The sequence below is a fragment of the Sparus aurata genome, chromosome 1, assembly GCF_900880675.1.
Source record: "Sparus aurata chromosome 1, fSpaAur1.1, whole genome shotgun sequence".
NCBI lineage: Eukaryota > Metazoa > Chordata > Actinopteri > Spariformes > Sparidae > Sparus > Sparus aurata.
This window is the reverse complement of record NC_044187.1, coordinates 3,115,340-3,136,513: the sequence shown is the minus strand read 5'-3', so window position 1 is coordinate 3,136,513 and position 21,174 is coordinate 3,115,340. Positions and strand designations below refer to the sequence as shown.

The following is a 21,174-nucleotide window of genomic DNA, read 5'->3' as shown; positions in this document are numbered from 1 at the left end:
GATGTGAGCTGGAAAACAGCGTGTTGACCCCGGTGTTGTGTTTACGGTACTGCAGAGTGATCTGACCCGGACTGAGAGCCGATGAAACCCTTTCCTACTGAAGAAACAAGCTGCATGTTGGTGGGTTTCAGTGTAAAAGGGGCTCACATAGATCTGACTCTGCATCTTCTTGTGGCAGCTATAAAATTAACATTTCCAGCCATGTGTTGTCAGATAGTTTTGCCCATTATTGTGTTTGTGTAACTGTAATGATATTTCACTGAACATGAATGTTACACTCATACTGGCATTTGTTGTGTTCTCTCTTTACGGTGTGGCATCATGGATGTGCTGTTGGCAGGACTTTTAGTTTCTTAAACATTTTTCAGATATTTGTTTTTTCTTTAGTTTTTTCTGGGGTTTGTCCAGAATTTAGAAAGTTGCAATGTCAGATAAAACACACTCAGCCGGCTGGAAAAGGACAAAAAGATTGGAGGGAAAATGTGCGAGTGAACAAATAGCTGCATCAGAGTTTTTACCAACAAACATTCCTCTTCAGTGTCATTCACTGCTTCATCAGGAACACACAGGAGAGCGGCTTCTGTTGAACACAATCCTGCAGACGAGAGAGATTTGGAGAATTTACTGTCCCAGAGCAGTAACAGCAGCAATATGGAAACTAACAGCACACTCAGACGTTCCATTGCATAGTGGGCAACCGAATATCAAGAGAAACACGATGCAGGTGATGCTTTGTTAAAGATTTTGATAGGACATGGACACTCCGCAGACACACTGCTGGACACCTGTGAAAGTGTTGAGTTCCAGCTGAAATCAGGACTGCAGTATATCTACCTTGGCTGCAAAGACCAGCTGCTGAAACATTTGGAAATGTGTCCACAACAAGATGCTCTGAATTAGATTTCACTGACATCTCCCTCAATATCGACAGCTTGCAGCTTTTCTAAAGCAGAAGGAGACCCTGTGGCCAGTGTTGTGCCCACTGAATTTATCTCTTCACAGTTTTCCCTCTGGCTCTCTGTTCTGGTTGGTCAAAGCCAACTAACCTTGACTTTGTTGATGATGTTGTTGGTGACCTTGGCAGGATAATGGAAAGTGGACTAGAGACAGACGGTGGTTTGATGAGGGTGAAGCTGCGTTGTGTTACATGTGATGCCCCAGCCAAGGCTCTGGTAAAGTCCATGAAACTGTATTCAGGTTATTATGGATGTGACAAATGTACCCAGAGAGGATTGCGGGACGGCCATCGAGTGATATATCCTGAAATCACCAATCTAACACTGAGGACTGATCAATCATTCTGAGATCAGTCTCAGGAGGAGCATCACCATCATTCAGTGGTGTCGCCATGTTGCAGCTGCAGATAAACATGACTGAGCACTTTCCTGCAGATTATATGCACCAGTGTTGTCTTGGGGTCATGAACAAACTGATCCTTTAGTGTCTGAGGGACCGCAAACAGTCAGATTGTCATCTGGGCATGTTAAGCAGGCCAGTCTGAAGCTTCTGAAGCTCAGAACGTGCATTCCTAATGTGTCTGCAAGGAAACCAAGAGGCTTGGAAAACACTGACAGATGGAAGGCCACAGAACTGAGACAGTTTGTCCTTTATACTGGAAGAATTGTGCTTAAGGGCATTATTTCAAAGGAGCTCTATGAGCACTTCCTGTTTTTTAGTGTGGTGTTATCTATCCTCGTTTGTCCAAGACTGGCAACACAGTTCAATCACAGTGCAGAGGAGTTGTTGGTGTACTTCACTGCCCAGGGAAGGCATTTGTATGGGGAGGAGTTCCTTGTCTACAGTGTTCACAGTTTGGTTCACCTGGCATCAGGTGCAAACCTTTATGGCAGTCTTGATGAGAGTGTAGAGTTTGAAAAATTAACCTGTTTGTAGTTTTGTGAAAAACAGACACCCCCTAAATGTCTTTGAGCATATTATGCTGAATTTAAAAGTCCAAAGGTTGTTTGATTAATTGTAAATTGCTTTTTGTTCTGTTCTTTAAAAAGGTCCCACATTACAGCACCTGGACAGCAGGTGGCACTATAGGCTTGGACAATGAGGAAGTATAAAGCTCAGGTGTACTTCAGATTAAGTCTCTGTAGAGCTGACAGCAGTATCTAGTGCTGCCTTTCTTCATTGCTCCACAGCTGGTTTGCTGCTGGCCCAGGTTCCCCTCGGCCTGAGGCCGGCAACAAACAGAATGAGGCAACATCTACACTGACAAAGCTTTAGTTTCTGTGACCAACACAGACCTAAAGCTGAATAATCCTATGAAAGAAACTGGATATTATTTCAGATTATTGGCTTTGAGCTCACCACACTACTGTTCTGATGCCTCAGATTGATGCAGAGTCTCTTGTTCTCCTTCACCTTTCAGTGCTTGGACTTCCATGTGTGTGATCAGCAGCTGTATGCAGATGTGTTGTGAGGACCTTTATAATGAAAACAGGATGATGTGTTGCCCTCTTGGCTGACCTACATGCTAGAACATGATTTGGTCTGTGCATGCCTCTAAATCGTTAACCAGGTGAAGTTAATAGTTCCCTGTGTGTTTGTGTTGCAGAGGTGAACTAGTTCTACTTTTAAAATCTCTGTAATCTTCAGTAAAAATGCATCAGGACCGTCTGCACAGCGGTGCGCCGCCTCTAAAACAGCCTGAGGACGCCGCCCTGCCACCATCTGATACTTCCACTGATGGCGTCTTTTCACACGTCACCATTTAAAAAAGTTGTATTTTCATGTTTTAAACTTGAATTTGGTTTCAGTTGTGGATCTTATTTCTATCTTTTTATCACAACAACATCAAACGTCACGATGCTGAGGATTTATTATTGATATTATCCTGATTATTATCACTGTGTTTAATATCCATATGATTATTAGTCAGCTGTGCTCTGATTGGTGGAGCGGGCTGCAGTCTAAAGCACATTCAGTCATTCCAGCCAGAGCACGAGGCGTCTGTCTGTTTTATGTGGCACATCCAAACAAAGTGAAGGCAGCGAGCAAAGGCCTGCAGAGTTCCACCTGTTAGACTTTGGTGCCCCTGGTGGCTGCAGCAAGAAGACACTGTAGATGCTCTGACTGCACCTGATCACACACATGCTCATCAATACATCCATCAATCAATCAATGCATCAGTCAGTCAATCATTCATCATCACAACACCATCAATCACAGTTCAAATACAACACAGAAAAACAAGAACTGGACTCTTTTCACTAAACAGTGTGAACATCGTTCAGCCGACGTCTGTTTGACTCTGAACTCTTTATACTTCACAACTACCAGGAACCACATATTAGAATGTGTCGTCACGTCTGAGGGGGACAAACTGCTGCACATCAGCATTTTAATTAGTCAGCTGAACACCAACAACTGTATCTTATAATCTATAATCAGCCTCATGACATCACAAGTGAGAACTGTGGAAACAAAACAGGGAGATGAGCAAAATCTTCCAGCAGCAGAAAGGATCTCAGAGACAGAGAGCATCAATGAAACACAGTCGCATCAATAACTGCAGAGAAGATTCTCCGTATAAATATGAGTTAAACAGCAGCAGAAACAATAGAAACAGTGTGAATGAGGAACACAAACACATTGAGGAGAGTATTGGCAGCATTTCACACAGGGTGGGGGTCGCTCTCTACCGGGAGAAGAGCTGAGCTGTCGTCCCCCTTTCTTTCTCCCACCACCTGCACTGAGACCGCCGGGCATCCCGAGGCCTTCTTGGTCACTTTGTCAGGTCTCTTCCCGTCAGCGGTCCCGATGCTGCCGACCGCTCCGTCCGTAGAAAATGGCCGCCGACGCCACGGCAGAGTGAGGCGAGGCCCTCGGGAGTGGCCCCTGCAGTCCTGAGGACCACCTGAGTCTCCTCAGCAGGTCCAGTCTGATCATTATTCAAGCTGGAGTTTGTGTTCATTCATACAACACTGTTCAAAACAGTCCTTTTGTTCCAATCAGCAGAGTCTTTCTAGAGTTACAGCGCCGACACCTTGCGCAGGTGGAACAGACAGAAGAAACCACAGACAACATTCAGTTTGTACTTTTTGTTTCTGACATGTGTTTTAATGGAATATGTGCACATTTGACCAAAAGCCCTCATTTGTTCTGCTGGTTGCAGGTTCATCATTGTTGCATTGGGAGTGCTGTATTGATTAGTTGTGTAATGGCGCCTCTGCTGCTCGTTAGTGGACGTACTGTGTAATTCCGCTCTGACGTCAGTCTGCACTGAGCTCCACTGTGAGCTGTGTTTAAGGCAGCTCGTCCACAAATTACAATGAGCCAGTTTTAATGGTGATTTAAGAGCACAGAGCGGCTCAGTTGTTGTTAATATCAGCAGGGCAGGTAGACCAGGTGTTCTTCTGTCTCATGTTCTGCTGGTAAAGTCACTTTGGAGACTTTGAGAGAAATGAACACTTTTATTCTCCTGTTTCATTTCTTCCTGATAGATTTGAGCTGGACTTGTTTTAAGATCCAGTTCAGGTGTATTCTTTGATATCTTGTCCTGTGTTTGCCTTCAGGGGGAGAACAAACTGTTACTAAGGGCTGCACACTTCATCACAATACTATTAAAGTCACAATGTGACCAAGTATCCAAATCACAGAGGCTGCAGTGTTTCCATAAAGGTCAAATGTGTGACAGACATCATTGTAATGAAGTGCTGTAGTGCTGCAGAGACGTCCTGACCTACACATCTTGTTCTCCACATGTACAAAACTAAAACATGTTACTTTGGTACACAGCCAACAAAGTGACATCATCAGTGTTTCCAAAGGTTCTGATTGGATGACGTCACAGCCCTAATATTACTGTACTGCTGTCACAAATGAAGAACAACACAAGGTGGACAAAATGCTGCTCAGCTGCTGTCAGGAACAAATCAGGAGCCGAGCGATAATTAAAGAAACGTGACACGTCCTGCTCTGCTTTCTGAAATGAAGTCTTATTGTTATCCTGTGTAGAAATATGTGGATGTGTATTAGTTGTTATTGTGCCTCTCCATTTAAAGAGGCAGCTGTTAGACACGAGTCACCTCTCATCTTATTGTATGAACACAAGAGGGCGCTGTTGCCTCATCTATCCTGCTGATTTCCTCCTTCCTGAAACCTCAATCAGCTACTTTTAACACCTCACACTTTCTCTCATTAAATCAGATTTATACCAATGAAATATTGAACCAGCACCTTCTGATTGTGCCTGTAAAAATAAAGACATTTTAATGTCATTACAACATTTATTCTCTGTTGTAATACTGTTTGTCTGTACAGAACAACAACACTATTTAAAGGAGCACTGAGTAGTTTTATATAAGAATTTGAATATTTACAACATTAATGAGGTCATAATACAAACTTTTGGTCCTCAGAGGAAAATAAGGTCCCAGAGAAAACAGAGACGAGCACAGACTTTACACTAGTTCACACTAGTTTAACCTGTGGACACTTTAAATGACTGTAGATTTACACAACGGATGAACAATATTGGATTTTTGCCTTTTAGGCGACGCTGATATCTGCACATATGTTTCCCAGCTAACTGCAGAGAACATCAAGTCTCTGTTAACGAGTAATGAAGTCATTATTTTGTCTGCTCCTAACGTGACGGCTCCTTGGCAGATGCAGCAGAGCAGTCCAGATAAACTGATGACACTCTGTCACATCCAGAGGAACACAGGGATGATGCTGGACTGGACAGTGGAGCTGATCTCAGAGCAGTTCACACTGCAGCACTGACAGTCATCTCCACGTGTTGTGATTGGTCTGTCAGTCACTGCTGGATGAAGCTCTCCTCTCCGCCCAGTCAGAGCCTCTCCACCCACCAGCTGATGGTGCTGCTTCAACCTCTCTGGATCATCAGGACACAGCTGATCCTCTCAACACCTCCACCTTTCTCATCGCTCTGACAGAGAAGGCCACGACCACCAGCTGATGAGAGAATGAGAGAGAGCAGAAGTGATACATGAGTGTTTCCAGAGACTCCCTCCATCAGCTGTCAGTCAGTGATATAAAGACCAGCAGGACTTCAGTCCTGTTCAGACCACAAGTGGAGTGGCTGTGTAGCGTAGCCAGCTTCCTTTCAGCTTCATGTTAACATGTTGGAGTGAAGCTCACAGACCTGCAGACACATCAAGTGTGTTTACTCTGCAGGTTTCACTCAAGTACACAGTGAAATAAACTGCTCAGAGTCCCTGAACGCATCATGACTGCAGAAACACTTTAATGATGATTCACTGCTGTTAAAAACCAGAGTCTCAGTCACACCTGAATATTTCATCTACTTTGAAATATTACTAATATGTAAATATGGAGTCTGTTCTGAAAATATGTGGATAAAACAAAAGACAGATGGACAGATAAATATTTGATGTTAAAGCTCCTACATGTTCATACAAAGACTGAACAGTCAACATCAGCTGTGGTTACTGGACTTCAGCAGAGGTTCTGGTCTGTGAGAAGACCACATGGTTACTAAATGTAACCGTGGTTCTCTGAAATAAGAGTCAGTGATTTGCAGGCTTCGGTCAGACTGATCTGTACGGTGGCCCTGAAGGTCCAAACACAACCACACTTCAGGTTATGGAAAAGGTGGGATGGCGTTCTTGTTTGTTATTGGACAGAACCCAAGTCTCTGGTGACAGTTTGATGTTTGGTGGAATGTTGTTGTGTTTTGACCTTCAGGGCCACCGTAGACCTGAGAGCTGTGACACAGATGGACTGATCAGTTGTTTAGTGTTGAAATGAGAGAACAAAGATTTGATGCTACAACAGTTTGATGGATGAGGACCGCTGTCTCTACACATCCTGTGATGCTGTCAGCTGTGATCAAGCTTTACTTCCTGTAGACATGAACACAACAACAACACTCGTCTTCACTTCAACTCAAACACACCATCACAACAAGCTTCTGGCTCGTCTGATTGGCTGACTGTTCCCCCTCTATCTCTTTCTGTCCAATCATGAAGCCTGTCACCGTTCTCCTCTCACAGCTTCACTGAGGAAAGCAGGAAATGCTGGATCTTTACTTTGATACTGACTGTGTTTATTACAATACTGCTGAAACCAGCACAGACTGACTCCAACTCTCTACTGACCTCAGAGTCTCCAGTCGACAGTTTGGACCCTCCACAAGTTCAGACAGCAGCTTCACATCTGAATCCTGCAGATTGTTGTTACTCAGGTCCAGCTTTCTCAGATGGGAGGGGTTGGACTTCAGAGCTGAGGCCAGAGAAGCACAGCTGATCTCTGACAAACTGCAGCCCCTCAATCTGAATAAAGAATAAATGATGTGACTTCACAGTTTAAATATTCAGTAAGTATAAACGTCACAAAGCTTCATTAAAATGTTTTAAAATACAATTCTGAATATGTTTGTTATTGTCTGATAGTTAAAATAGAGATTATTTAACTTTTCATTGTAAAATGTATTTTTATCGTTACTTTGAAAAATCTTTTAAAAAAAACATGATTTTGAATCTAAGATGAAAATCAACAGTTGAGGATGTTCAGAGTGAATTATTCATATTGTTAGATGAAGGTTTTAAATGTGCAGCTCAACATTGCTCTGCCACAGTCAATGGACTAAACCACAGAAGAAGAAAACAGAGTTCAGCATGAAGATACTCAGTGTGGATCAGTATAATATCAGCCTGATGTCTGCAGTTTAGTGTCAACACAACTTTCACATCATATTAATCTGAGCACAGAAGGAAAAAATGGTGTCTGACCTCAGAGTCTCCAGTCGACAGTTTGGACTCTCCAGTTCAGCACAGAGAAGCTTCACTCCTGAATCCTGCAGCTTGTTGTTACTCAGCTGCAGCTCTCTCAGATGGGAGGGGTTGGACTTCAGAGCTGAGGCCAGAGAAGCACAGCTGATCTCTGACAAACTGCAGCTCATCAATCTGAATAAAGAATAAATGATGTGACTTCACAGTTTAAATATTCAGTCAGTATAAACATCACAAAGCTTCATTAAAATGTTTTAAAATACAATTCTGAATATGTTTGTTATTGTCTGATAGTTAAAATAGAGATTATTTAACTTTTCAGTGTAGAATGTATTTTTATCATCACTTTAAAAAATCTTTTAAAAAAAAAATGATTTGGAATCTAAGATGAAAATCAATAGTTGAGGATGTTCAGAGTGAATTATTCATATTGTTAGATGAAGGTTTTAAATGTTGTTGGGCCTCGTGCCCTCATGTACATGTCTCAAACAAAGAGACCAAGAGAGGCCTGTAGTTGAAACCAGAAGCCTAACTACTAGGGCCTCACACGAGGAGCTACCAAACAAAGAACAGGGAAAAATGCCAACCAGGTGTGAAAAACGTGACCAGGTTGACCTGCCCCCAAGACGTCACCCGGGTCCCTATTGGCTGTGAGCCCAGAAGCTCCGCCAAGATCTCAATGACGTCACTCCCATGTTAAAAGGTCACGCACCCCTCCTGCTCTTTCTACCCAGGCAGCGTCCGTTGTGAAGAGACTTCGGTTTCACGCAACTGCTGCCATAAGGGTACAACTCCGAGAAACGTTTTTCATTTTCCCCCCACTTTTGCTTGAGCTAATTTCAGTTCCCTCCTCGCTGGACGACACAGAGACTGTTTTTGTTTCACTTTCATTTTTGTTCGGACGTTCATCATAACTGTTTTGGATCCCGAGAGGAACGCTGTACAACCCAGCCGTTTCCTCACTGCCTGCAGAAGGAAGAAAAGAATCTTCAGAAGGAAGGAAACCGTCCCTTCCATCGAGTCGACATATCGCTGTGGACAGCCTGCCATCAGCTGGAGGACGCTAAAGCTGATTCCGCGCCCGCGCTCCCGAACGAGTTGGAGCTTCGGGTCAGACGGACCCCGCGCTACCGCAACAAGCGGCATCCAAGTAAGAGGCTTTTGTTTGGGCAGAAACAGATAGTATATAGCGTGTTTTTCTTTGTTGTGCTTTTATTTTGTGGTGAAAGGACCGCCGAGTCCGATTTATGGTTACCCGTACTGTGTGTTAACTGTGTTTGCTACGCTCGCTAGGAGCTCACTCAGGCTAATCCAGCCTGTACAGTCTTGCCGCCCTGTGTGACCACAATACGTCGTATTCCGGCTCGATCAGCGGACGATAAACGAACCTCGATTCGCGTGCAGGTCACTGTTCGAGGGAGAGACGACCGTTGTGCACCACATGGCTGTTGTGTTTGTTTCTTTGTCGTCTGCTAAGCCCTGCGTAGCTTCTTCCCCCTTTTACTAACACACTAGGGCTGCACGATTCTGGAAAAAATTTGAATCACGATTTTATGGCTTAGAATTGAGATCACGATTCTCTGGCACGATTTTTTCACAAAATGTTTATTGCACTGATGAGTAAAAAAACATTGTAGTATGGCAGAGGCATACGACTATGCCTCTGCCAAAGCAATGTTTTTTTTGTTTTGTTCAAGTTTTGTCATTGGATGAGAAATTATTTTTACAAAAGTAAAACAAAAAAAAAAGTCTCCAAGATGACAGGGCGAGGGCATCCTTTCATCCCTCATTTTGTACAGTGTGATATGTGATAGCTGCTTTGATCAGCTTTCTAAAACAGAGGCATAATATTCCTCACGTAAACATGTGACGTGACATGAAGCTCGAAGTTGGGCGGTAAACAGTTGACAACTAATTTGTCTTCAAAATAAGAGCTTTACATTGCACCCCATTGGAGTTTAGAACTGGGTTCTTAGCGGAGGGCTTTTAATTTGAAAGTAGCGACCGTTTCTAGCTAGCTCTACATCAACAAGCTAACACAACGAAACAGCTAGAGAGACGCTAGCATCTCCCGGATCTCAGCGGCTGTCCAGTTGCTAATCTAGCAGGTGAGATGGAAATAAGTGTATCCTCCGAGGCGGGAAATCGACGGACCTAAACAGACCCTCAATTTGCCGCCCTCTGTCTAAAACCGTGGACCTAGCTGCCCAAAGGACGGGCAGATTGGCGGCTTGCTGCCCTGTCTAAAAACGGCTTCTCACTCACTCCTTCCAAACACTCAACTGCAGGCGGGCTTCCTCCACTGAATCACGTGTTATAAAGACGCTTTACCACAGGTGGAGGGAGGAGGCAGCGGCAGTGCTGCGTTTGGGGGCGCTTCAAAAAATCCGGGAGGAAAATAGGAGCATTTGTTTGTGATTCAGCTCGAGATATAAAGTGCTTCAGAATCACCGTGTGTAGAAATGAGATCACGTGTATGTGTGAATCGAGATCGCGATTTTTTTCCGATTTTTCGTGCAGCCCTATAACACACATACACACACACACACACACACACCGAGATACACGTACTCTTTAGGGCGATCTGTTGTAAACTTATAGTTAACAACCCCGCTATAACATAAGACGTGTGTCCAGCATATCCCCTTTATTGACTGTAAAGACGGACTTCCCCGGTAGCACGGCTACCTTTCTGGGACAGTGGCTATTATCCCTGTAAATTCACCCCTCGTGTGATCAAACCGCACACGAGATCAGAGACGGTGCAACCGCTGCCTTTGTTCAAACTTTGTGCGCACGTTTAGTGATCACCTTTGGTCGACACGATCACAGCCGCCATTATTGAATTCCAGGTATATGAATCAGTGAAACTAAATTCATCATCTCGGAATTCGCGCTCTCGTGTGACACTAAGTCACGTCCTGTGTTTCCCTGTAGTCTCTCCGACGAGACTTCCCAAGTCACGCCCACCAATTTGTAGTCCAGCGAACGTGATTTTCCAAGCCACGTTCGGCCATCTTTGTAGTCTTTATTGGGGACTTCCTGCCACACACACACACACACACACACACACACACACACACGCCTCCACCCAGGTGCCTGTTTGGCTTGCTTATGTTTTGATGTTGCTAGCTTTGTGAAGGAAATTGTTGTTTGTTAAAGTAGGTGGTTTGTTCTGTGGAGAAAAGCTTTAATAAACACTGTTGACTTTAACTGAGCAGCTTCTGTGATTATTTTGCACAATCCAATATTGTGATAACTGCTGGTTGAGATGGTCAGTTGACTTTTTTTCAGGCTATGAGACTCAAAGGTAAATCATTTGATTATTGATCCCTGATTTCAGGGTGGTGCCCCTTTGTTCATTAATGACTCATAGTTACCTAGGTTTCAATAATCAACTATAATAAATGTAATCAATTAATAATAACATATTAATTAATCATCAATAATCAATAACGATTCCCAACAATGTGCAGCTCAACATTGCTCTGCCACAGTCAATGGACTAAACCACAGAAGAAGAAAACATACTTTAGCATGAAGATACTCAGTGTGGATCAGTATAATATCAGCCTGATGTCTGCAGTTTAGTGTCAACACAACTTTCACATCATATTAATCTGAGCACAGAAGGAAAAAATGGTGTCTGACCTCAGAGTCTCCAGTCGACAGTTTGGACTCTCCAGTTCAGCACACAGCAGCTTCACTCCTGAATCCTTCAGCTTGTTGTAACTCAGCTCCAGCTCTCTCAGATGGGAGGGGTTGGACTTCAGAGCTGAGGCCAGAGAAGCACAGCTGATCTCTGACAAACTGCAGCTCATCAATCTGAATAAAGAATAAATGATGTGACTTCACAGTTTAAATATTCAGACAGTATAAACGTCACAAAGCTTCATTAAAATGTTTTAAAATACAATTCTGAATATGTTTGTTATTGTCTGATAGTTAAAATAGAGATTATTTAACTTTTCAGTGTAGAATGTATTTTTATCATCACTTTAAAAAAATCATTTTAAAAAGCATGGTTTGGAATCTTAGATGAAAATCAATAGTTGAGGATGTTCAGACTGAATTATTCATATTGTTAGATGAAGGTTTTAAATGTGCAGCTCAACATTGCTCTGCTACAGTCAATGGACTAAACCACAGAAGAAGAAAACAGACTTTATACTCTGTGTGGATCAGTATAAATTTAACATAAATTTAACATTCACTACCACTGCTACGCTGATGACACCCAGCTCTACCTCTCTAGTTAACCAAACTCCACACTCCCGCCCTCTTCCCTTACCACCTGCTTATCAGAAATCAAATCCTGGTTCACTTCAAACTTCCTGAAATTAAAAAGTGATAAAACTGAAATTCTTCTAATTGGTACCCAATCTGCATTATCCAAAGTTGACCACTTCCCCCTTCTCATCAACAGCTCCTCAGTTTTCCCCTCCCCTCAGGGTTAAGAGTCTGGGTGTCATCCTCGACAGCACTCTATCATTCAAATCTCACATCAATAACACCACTCGTTCTGCCTACTACCACCTACGAAACATCAACCGACTCCGTCCCTCCCTCACCCCCAGCACTGCCTCCATCCTTGTCCACAGTCTTGTCACTTCCTGTTTAGATCACTGCAACTCTCTTTTTCTTGGTCTCCCTAACAAGTCCCTCCATATGCTTCAACTGGTTCAAAACTCTGCTGCACGAATCATCACCAAAACCCCTTCTTCCCACCACATTACCCCCATCCTACAGCAGCTTCACTGGCTCCCGATCAAACAAAGAATTCAATTCAAAATCCTTCTGCACACTTTCAAAGCTATTCACAGCCTCGCCCCTCCTTACTTGTCTGATCATCTCCACTCCAGCACACTCCCTCAGATCCTCCTCTTCCCTCCACCTCACTCTCCCCCCTGTACACCTCCGCACCATGGGGAGCCGAGCTTTCAGTCACTCTGCTCCCCAGCTCTGGAACTCCTTACCACCCGACATCTGTAATACCAACTCTCTCCCTGTTTTCAAAACCAGACTCAAAACCTACCTGTTTAAAATTGCTTATTCACTCCACCCCTAACTGTAACACCACCCTTCCTCTATTGCTGTTTTATTAAATGTTGTACACTGTATGTTCATTGATGTTTTGAATGTTGATTATTGTATGTTTTTTTGTATTTGGATGTCTGAATGTTGTTCTATTGAATGTTTTAAATTGATGTTTTTTTAATCCATTGTTTTTTTTTGATGTCCCCCTGTAAAGTGTCCTTGAGTGTCTTGAAAGGCGCTTCTTAAATAAAATGTATTATTATCATTATTATTATTATTATATCAGCCTGATGTCTGCAGTTTAGTGTCAACACAACTTTCACATCATATTAATCTGAGCACAGACGGAAAAAATGGTGTCTGACGTCAGAGTCTCCAGTCGACAGTTTGGACTCTCCAGTTCAGCACAGAGAAGCTTCACTCGTGAATCCTGCAGGTTGTTGTGACTCAGCTGCAGCTCTCTCAGATGGGAGGGGTTGGACTTCAGAGCTGAGGCCAGAGAAGCACAGCTGATCCCTGACAAACTGCAGCTCCACAATCTGAATAAAGAATAAATGATGTGACTTCACAGTTTAAATATTCAGTCAGTATAAATGTCACAAGCTTCATTCAAATGTTTAAAAAAGACAATTCTGAATATGTTTGTTGTTGTCTGATAGTTAAAATAGAGATTATTTAACTTTTCAGTGGAGAGTGTATTTTTATCATCACTTTAAAAAATAATTTAAAAAAACATGATTTTGAATCTAAGATGAAAATCAATAATTGAGGCTGTTCAGAGTGAATTATTCATATTGTTAGATGAAGGTTTTAACACAGTGGCGGTTCTTCCTACAGGCGACATAGGCGCTTACCTCGGGCGCCACCTAGTGAGGGCGCCAAATATGCGGCAAGAAAAAATAATAAAAATTATTACTATTAATTTTTCTATAGTTTTTGCCATCCTTCTATCTACAACAATACTTTGACATAAAAAATAAATTAAACGGAAATAAAAGAAATGACAATTCTGATGTAAAGCCCCTTCAGCTGTTACGTCACGGTCACAACATGCTAGCGTGAGCGCTGATGTGCAGTCGGTCGGTTGGCGTGTGTCGATGGGTTACAGAGCGGAAAATGGAACGGCAGAAGCATCCGGGCACACTTTCAAAAGTGCAGAAAAGAAGAGCAGCAGATGTCGGGGGGTGGAGGATGCAACAGGAACTCTTTTAAACATGATCTTAAAGCACCTTGAGGGAAAGAAAACATTTACTAAATTACTTTTTATTGACTTCTCATCGGCTTTTAACTGTATTTAACCCCATATTTTAGCTGAGAGATTACATAGTTTTCATGGCATTGACTCTGGCTTCATAGGATGACTGATGGACTTTTTAACTGAAAGGTCTCAGCGGTTACGGGTCAATGGGGTTTTTTCTGATGTCCTCTTCTCCTCTACCGGTGCTCCTCAGGGCTGTGTTCTTTCACCCCTTTTATTTATTTTATACACCAATAACTGTCGCAGGCAGTATCCACAGCGTCATATTTTAAAGTTTGCTGACGACTCAGTCATCCTGTCTCTTCTCAGCAGTGATGACCCTGATCACGGGCCAGTGGTCAGGGACCTCACTGATTGGTGTGAGTCCTCCTTTTTAAGTATAAATGTCTCAAAGACGAAGGAAATGTTCAGTGATTTTAGAAAAACTAGTACGGTTACCACACCTGCAGTGATCTTTGGGGAAAAGGTGGAGGTTGTGAGCCAGTACAAATATTTGGGAACTGTACTTGATGATAGGCTGAACTTTGAAGCCCATGTTGACACACTCTGTAAGAAGGCTCATCAGCGGATGTACTTCTATCGAAAGCTCTGTGGTTTTAATGTGGATACTACTTTTATGAGAATGTTTTATGTTTGTTTTATTGAGTCTTGACTAACCTTTAACTTCATCTGTTGGTTTGGTCTTTTAACATGTAAAAACAAAAATGAAATTTGGAGAATTGTCAGGGTGTGCATAAAAGTTGCGGGCACAGCCCTAAATGACCTCTCTGAGCTGCACAAAGAGAGGTCAGTGACCAAAGCCGGACTGATCCTGGCATACCCTGATCACCACTTGCACAGAGAGTTCAGGTTGCTTCCTTCCAGACGCAGATACCTGCTTCCGAGATGTAATATCAATAGATGGAGAGATTCATTTGTCCCTGCAGTGATCAGGCTTTTAAATGACATATGTTGAATGTTTTTCTTTTGGAGGTGTTTGTTGTATGTTTGCTACTTGCTGTGAAACAAATTGCCCCTAGGGGATAATAAATACTCTTGAACCTTGAACCAGGAGAAACGTGCAAAGGAGAAAGGTATGACATTTAGATTATATTGTTTTAAATTCACCGAACATTCATGACATAATCATGCTAGCTAGCATTAGCATCAAGTTATCTTGCTAGTAAGCTAACGTTAAGTAGCAATGAGGGTGTGTGACGTTCCGCTTGGTTCTTCTTGGTTTGGTCGTTATTAACATGCAGTCGGATGTAAAATTGTCCTAATAAGAGTCATAAGACCGGTTCAGACTGCTGGCCTGGGTTGGACTTCACTGGCTGCTGTTGTCCCAGAAAAACACTATACAAGTTGATGCTAGCTGCAGTATGTAGCACTCTGCATCTCATTGTGTGCTATGAAATAAAACATTGGCTGGACGTGAAAAGTGTATTATTACTGTCCATATAGCAACATTAGATTAGATTCAGTTTTGGATTAGTTTGAACTTTACTGTCAAGTTCAAGTAGCGTGAAATACAGTTTAACATCTAACCAGAGTGCAAACCAGTAAAGTGCTGAGTGAGTCAGTGCCTCATATGCAGATGAGGATCTCAACATGTGGACTTTAAAAACATTGAGCATAATAATAATAAATGATATATACAGGTAGAGTTATGTTTATACAGAGAGGGATGCACAGAGAGCTGTGAGCAGATGGGACTCAGTGAATTTATATCAAATAAATGTCAAGATTAAAATGCTTAGCAACTTCATAATAATATCATTTGAAAACTGGAAATGATTTTCTCCATGTTGATAATACACTTGTTTGTTACATCATTTAAGATGAACTATTAAAATATTTAGGAGCAGCTGCAGCTGAATCATCAGAGCAGGAACAGCCATGATGCACCTCAGCTGCTCCAGTTTCCTCAGGTGAGTTTAATGTGTCACTGAATGTTTGTCATGATAAAAACGTATTGACTTACGTGAACATGACAACAATAATAGTAATAATAATAATAATAATAATAATAATAAATACATTATTTTTGGATAGGGTCAGTGCACATTAATGAACATCGAAAATGTCTCTGTAAATATGACGGATTATAGCAGAGCTGCTAATTTGCATCCGTAGTCCCTGGAAAAAATTAAAAATACAAATAGAAGAGACAACACACACACACACACACACACACACACACACATATTTATGTTTGACATGTGCCTTCTAGATGCAGCAAACACTGGCAGTTCACCTCCAGCTGATCCTGCTGACTGGCCTCTTCATGTAACAGACCTGATGAGAACAGAGTGGGTTCGGAGAGGGCCGTATCATGGACCACCTCATTTCATTTTTCATTTTTGTGTATTTATTAGTGAACAGGTTTATTCATTTGCACATGTTGTTATATTGTTTGGATTATCACTGTTTAAATGAATGAGTAATTCTTTGGACATGGTCTTTTTAGGGGATGTGGCGCTATAAGTAAAGCTCGCCTCGGGCACCAAATGGTGGAGGACCGCCGCTGAGTGTGCAGCTCAACATTGCTCTGCTACAGTCAATGGACTAAACCACAGAAGAAGAAAACAGACTTTAGATGAAGATACTCAGTGTGGATCAGTATAATATCAGCCTGATGTCTGCAGTTTAGTGTCAACAATACTTTCACATCATATTAATCTGAGCACAGAAGGAAAAAATGGTGTCTGACCTCAGAGTCTCCAGTCGACAGTTTGGACTCTCCAGTTCAGCACAGAGAAGCTTCACTCCTGAATCCTGCAGCTTGTTGTGACTCAGGTCCAGCTCTCTCAGATGGGAGGGGTTGGACTTCAGAGCTGAGGCCAGAGAAGAACAGCTGATCTTTGACAAACTGCAGCTCCTCAATCTGAATAAAGAATAAATGATGTAAGTTTAAAAGACAATGTTCCTGCTTGAAATCATTCAGTGTTTAGTAATGTGTTCAGAGCCGAAGAAGGTTTAGAATGTAGACGTTTAGAGAATGAAACTCCAAACACCTGAACCCAACAGGATGCAGGTTCAACACTGTCAGATACACAAAGTGAAACAGAGCTCTCATTAATACTAATAACAACGTGCTGCTGCTTCAATAAAGACGTAGTGATGTCACCTCTTAAACTCTGCAGCTCCACCAGAGGCTCCATCTATACAAACTCATGTTGTGCAGCCAAATAAAAACCCACAGAAACTGATTGAACATTTGATTCTACTATTTAAAGCTCCTGTTATTAACACAGTTGAATTTCAGTCTCGTTCCCGACTCGTCAGAATTTGACGAGTCGGGAACGAGACTGAAAAATCAACTCTCTCACCAACAGGAGCTTTAAGATAAAAGTCATCCTGAGTTGAAGTTTTTCAGTCAGTACAGACGTCACATATCATCATAAAGGTTTGGAACAAACACGTTTGTTGTTGAAGTTTTGATGTTATATGTTTTAAATATGAAGCAGAACAAGATGCTCAGTGTAAATCAGGACAGAATCTATGAGGTCAAATCCCCTTCAGAACTGATGACATGAACACTAAGATTTAAACAGTTTGAATCATGTTTTCAAAGTATTAACCACGGTTTAAAATAAATATTCAGATGAATTTAAACATGTGAGAACAACAACAGTATGTGTGAAATAATTGTGTCACACTTATAATTCATCAGCAGTGTAATATTTTCATTGTTATTAAAGTTTGTCTTCAGAGTTTCACACATTCAACACGTGCAGTGTGTTGAATCAGAGATTACATTACACTCATGTGTCTTTTGTCCAACAAGACTTAAACATCATCCAATCTCCTTTTTTCAAAGATTCAACACTTTCTTCTCAGAGATTTAAATCTCTGCGGGGGGCCACACCTTTCTGATGTCACATTAGGGGGTCTGTGTCCAACAATTTGTGTCACGTTACAAACCTGACACACAAACATTAACACCTTCCTCACTCTGTGATTGGTGAGCTGAGTGGAGGTGAGATAGAGCCCAGGTTTCAACTTCTCTCTCAGCTCTTTTTTCATTTGTTACACAACTATTTCTGTCACTGTGAAATATGAACTGAGTGAAACACTATGAATGTCTTCCAGGAGAGAACATGTGAGAAGTTCCCTCCATATTTAAACCATTGTTGAGCCTCCAGCAGCTCTTGGCTCCACCTTTGGCTGTCTGAAACAGCTATGAACACTTTTAGCTTCACTGATGCTCACTGATCCCATGCTAACAGGTGGAGTTAACACACTGCAGACCACTGATTGGTCAGTGGGAACAGCCAGAGTCGTCTCGTCCTCAACGCTCTGAAGTAACATTTCACTTTCTACCTTTTCAGCATCTTCTGTCTCGCTGAACCTGACCCTCTCCTCGTCTTCGCTCTCGTATTCTGCGCCCCTTCCCCCCACCCAAGTTCTCGTCTCCCTGTTTCTTCTTTTCTTTCCTCTCCTTCATAGGACCATGAGGGGGTCCGTCGCTGCCCGAGTGCGGCGGCGGATTCTCTTCAGAGCTTCCCCACAACGCACTCGAAGAGCTCGAACGTTTCGTTTTCTCTTTCTTTCATAATAAATCGTTTAAACGTATCTTGTTGAAGGTGTGGTCCTTGCTAGTGAAAAGCTAGTTTCCTTGTTGTGATGAACAACCACACGTGTGTGCTGTGTGTAGAGAATGTGTGGTCGAGCAAAAGAGAGAGAGTGAAAACTTTAAGTTAATTAAATCTTTATAGATACACAGAAACACATGAACTGACCTCAGAGTCTCCAGTCGACAGTTTGGACTCTCAGGTTCAGCACAGAGAAGCTTCACTCCTGAATCCTGCAGCTCGTTGTTACTCAGCTCCAGCTCTCTCAGATGGGAGGGGTTGGACTTCAGAGCTGAGGCCAGAGAAGCACAGCTGATCTCTGACAACCTGCAGCTCATCAATCTGAATAAAGAATAAATGATGTAAGTTTAAAAGACAATGTTCCTGCTTGAAATCATTCAATGTTTAATAATGTGTTCAGAGCTGAAGAAGGTTTAGAACAGGGGTACTCAAATACAAATCTTAAAGGGCCACAAAGATTTTTTCAATGACTCAAAGGTCAATGTATTGAGGTCGGTCAGGCCACATGCAATAAAACTGTAACATTCAAAACAAAATGTCCTTTTCATTCTAAACAACAAAATACGAACTAAAATAAAATGTAATTTCCATTTTAACATAAATTAAAATACATAGTTGAATATTTCCTCTTTTTGTTTGCCTTCAAACATTGTGTCCATCACTTCATCATGCATTATTTTATTTCATTGTGACATAGATGTGACAAGAATCCTGCTTGCAGCTTGATATGACGATTTCAGTGCATTTATTTGTGTTGTGCTTATCTCTGAATTTTGAGGAAATGTCTCTTCAAAATTCCTATGCTTCGTCTCATAATGCCGTTTCAAACTGGAAATCTTCATCACAGCTTCTCCTGGCATATTGTAACGCCCCTTGTGGACTGTGGCGCAAAGACTCTTGGGTATTCTGTTGATGTTGGTGTAATTATGGTTCGTGAATGTGTTTGTGAATAAGATGATATGTAAGATGATTGTGGGTTAATTCACGTCATTTGTTCTTTGATTAAATGATGTTGAGTTTTAACAAGGATGATACAAATTTTGGCACCGTGAGTGAAAGGGTGTTTGCCGGGATGAACTCCCCGTCCGTTACGCTACAGGGGATAATGTATGATGAGACTTGGTAAAACATGTTAAACAACGTAAGTGTGTGTCACTGCTGCATTGTCAGATCCGGTTCTGTCCTGGTCGGAGGGAGAATGAATAGAAATTTTAAGTTCCTACTCCTATGAGTTGCCGATTCTCACTGTCCACTTTATTATAGCAATTTACTTGGAACACGCTATTTCAATCTCTTGCCACCGGCAAAATGTGAATACGTGAACTGCTCCGAAAACGAAAGTGAAAGTTAAAAGTTGCGATCGCAGCGGTGAGTGACCTAGCTGTCTTTCTAACGTTGGCATGGAGACAAGTCCCGGTGTACACGTGCTGACCCAAACAAAACACATGGTGAAGGAATAAAAGTTTGGGGGCCACAAACAGGAGGCCGGCGGGCCGGATGCGGCCCGGGGGCCGCCTATTGAGGACCGCTGGTTTAGAATGTAGACGTTTAGAGAATGAAACTCCAAACACCTGAACCCAACAGGATGCAGGTTCACCACTGTCAGATACACAAAGTGAAACATAGCTCTCATTAATATTAATGACAACGTGCTGCTGCTTCAATAAAGACGTAGTGATGTCACCTCTTAAACTCTGCAGCTCCACCAGAGGCTCCATCTATACAAACTCATGTTGTGCAGCCAAATAAAAACCCACAGAAACTGATTGAACATTTGATTCTACTATTTAAAGCTCCTGTTATTAACACAGTTGAATTTTCAGTCTCGTTCCCGACTCGTCAGAATTTGACGGGTTGGGAACGAGACTGAAAAATCAACTCTCTCACCAACAGGAGCTTTAAGATAAAAGTCATCCTGAGTTGAAGTTTTTCAGTCAGTACAGACATCACATATCATCATAAAGGTTTGGAACAAACACGTTTGTTGTTGTCTGACACAGAAGAAAACACACGTTTGTTGTCTGACAGAGAAGAAAACACAATGTTTGTGTTTTTATTTTCAGAAGCAAGAAGGAAAAGTGCAAATCAATGATGAAGAGGTTGATGGAGAATAAAACAGTGTTGAAGTTTTGATGTTATATTAGATATGTTTTAAATATGAAGCAGAACAAGATGCTCAGTGTGAGTCAGGACAGAATCTATGAGGTCAAATCCCCTTCAGAACTGATGACATCAACACTAAGATTTAAACAGTTTGAATCATGTTTTCAAAGTATTAACCACAGTTTAAAATAAATATTCAAATGGATTTAAACATGTGAGAACAACAACAGTATGTGTGAAATAATTGTGTCACACTTATAATTCATCAGCAGTGTAATATTTTCATTGTTATTAAAGTTTGTCTTCAGAGTTTCACACATTCAACACGTGCAGTGTGTTGAATCAGAGATTACATTACACTCATGTGTCTTTTGTCCAACGTGACTTAAACATCATCCAACCTCCTTTTTTCAAAGATTCAACACTTTCTTCTCAGAGATTTAAATCTCTGCGGGGGGCCACACCTTTCTGA

At 41.9% G+C, this 21,174-nt stretch overlaps 1 protein-coding gene across 1 annotated transcript; it reads right to left on the bottom strand.

Annotated features, from left to right (window-relative positions):
• Nucleotides 1–5,781: 5,781 nt before the first annotated feature.
• Nucleotides 5,782–13,257, bottom strand: LOC115593127 (ribonuclease inhibitor-like; the record flags this gene model as incomplete). Its single annotated transcript, XM_030436507.1, has 5 exons — nt 5,782–5,928; nt 7,095–7,268; nt 7,728–7,901; nt 11,379–11,552; nt 13,130–13,257. Coding segments are annotated over 5 exons (684 nt in total), but the record flags the coding sequence as incomplete, so codon positions are not given.
• Nucleotides 13,258–21,174: the final 7,917 nt, after the last annotated feature.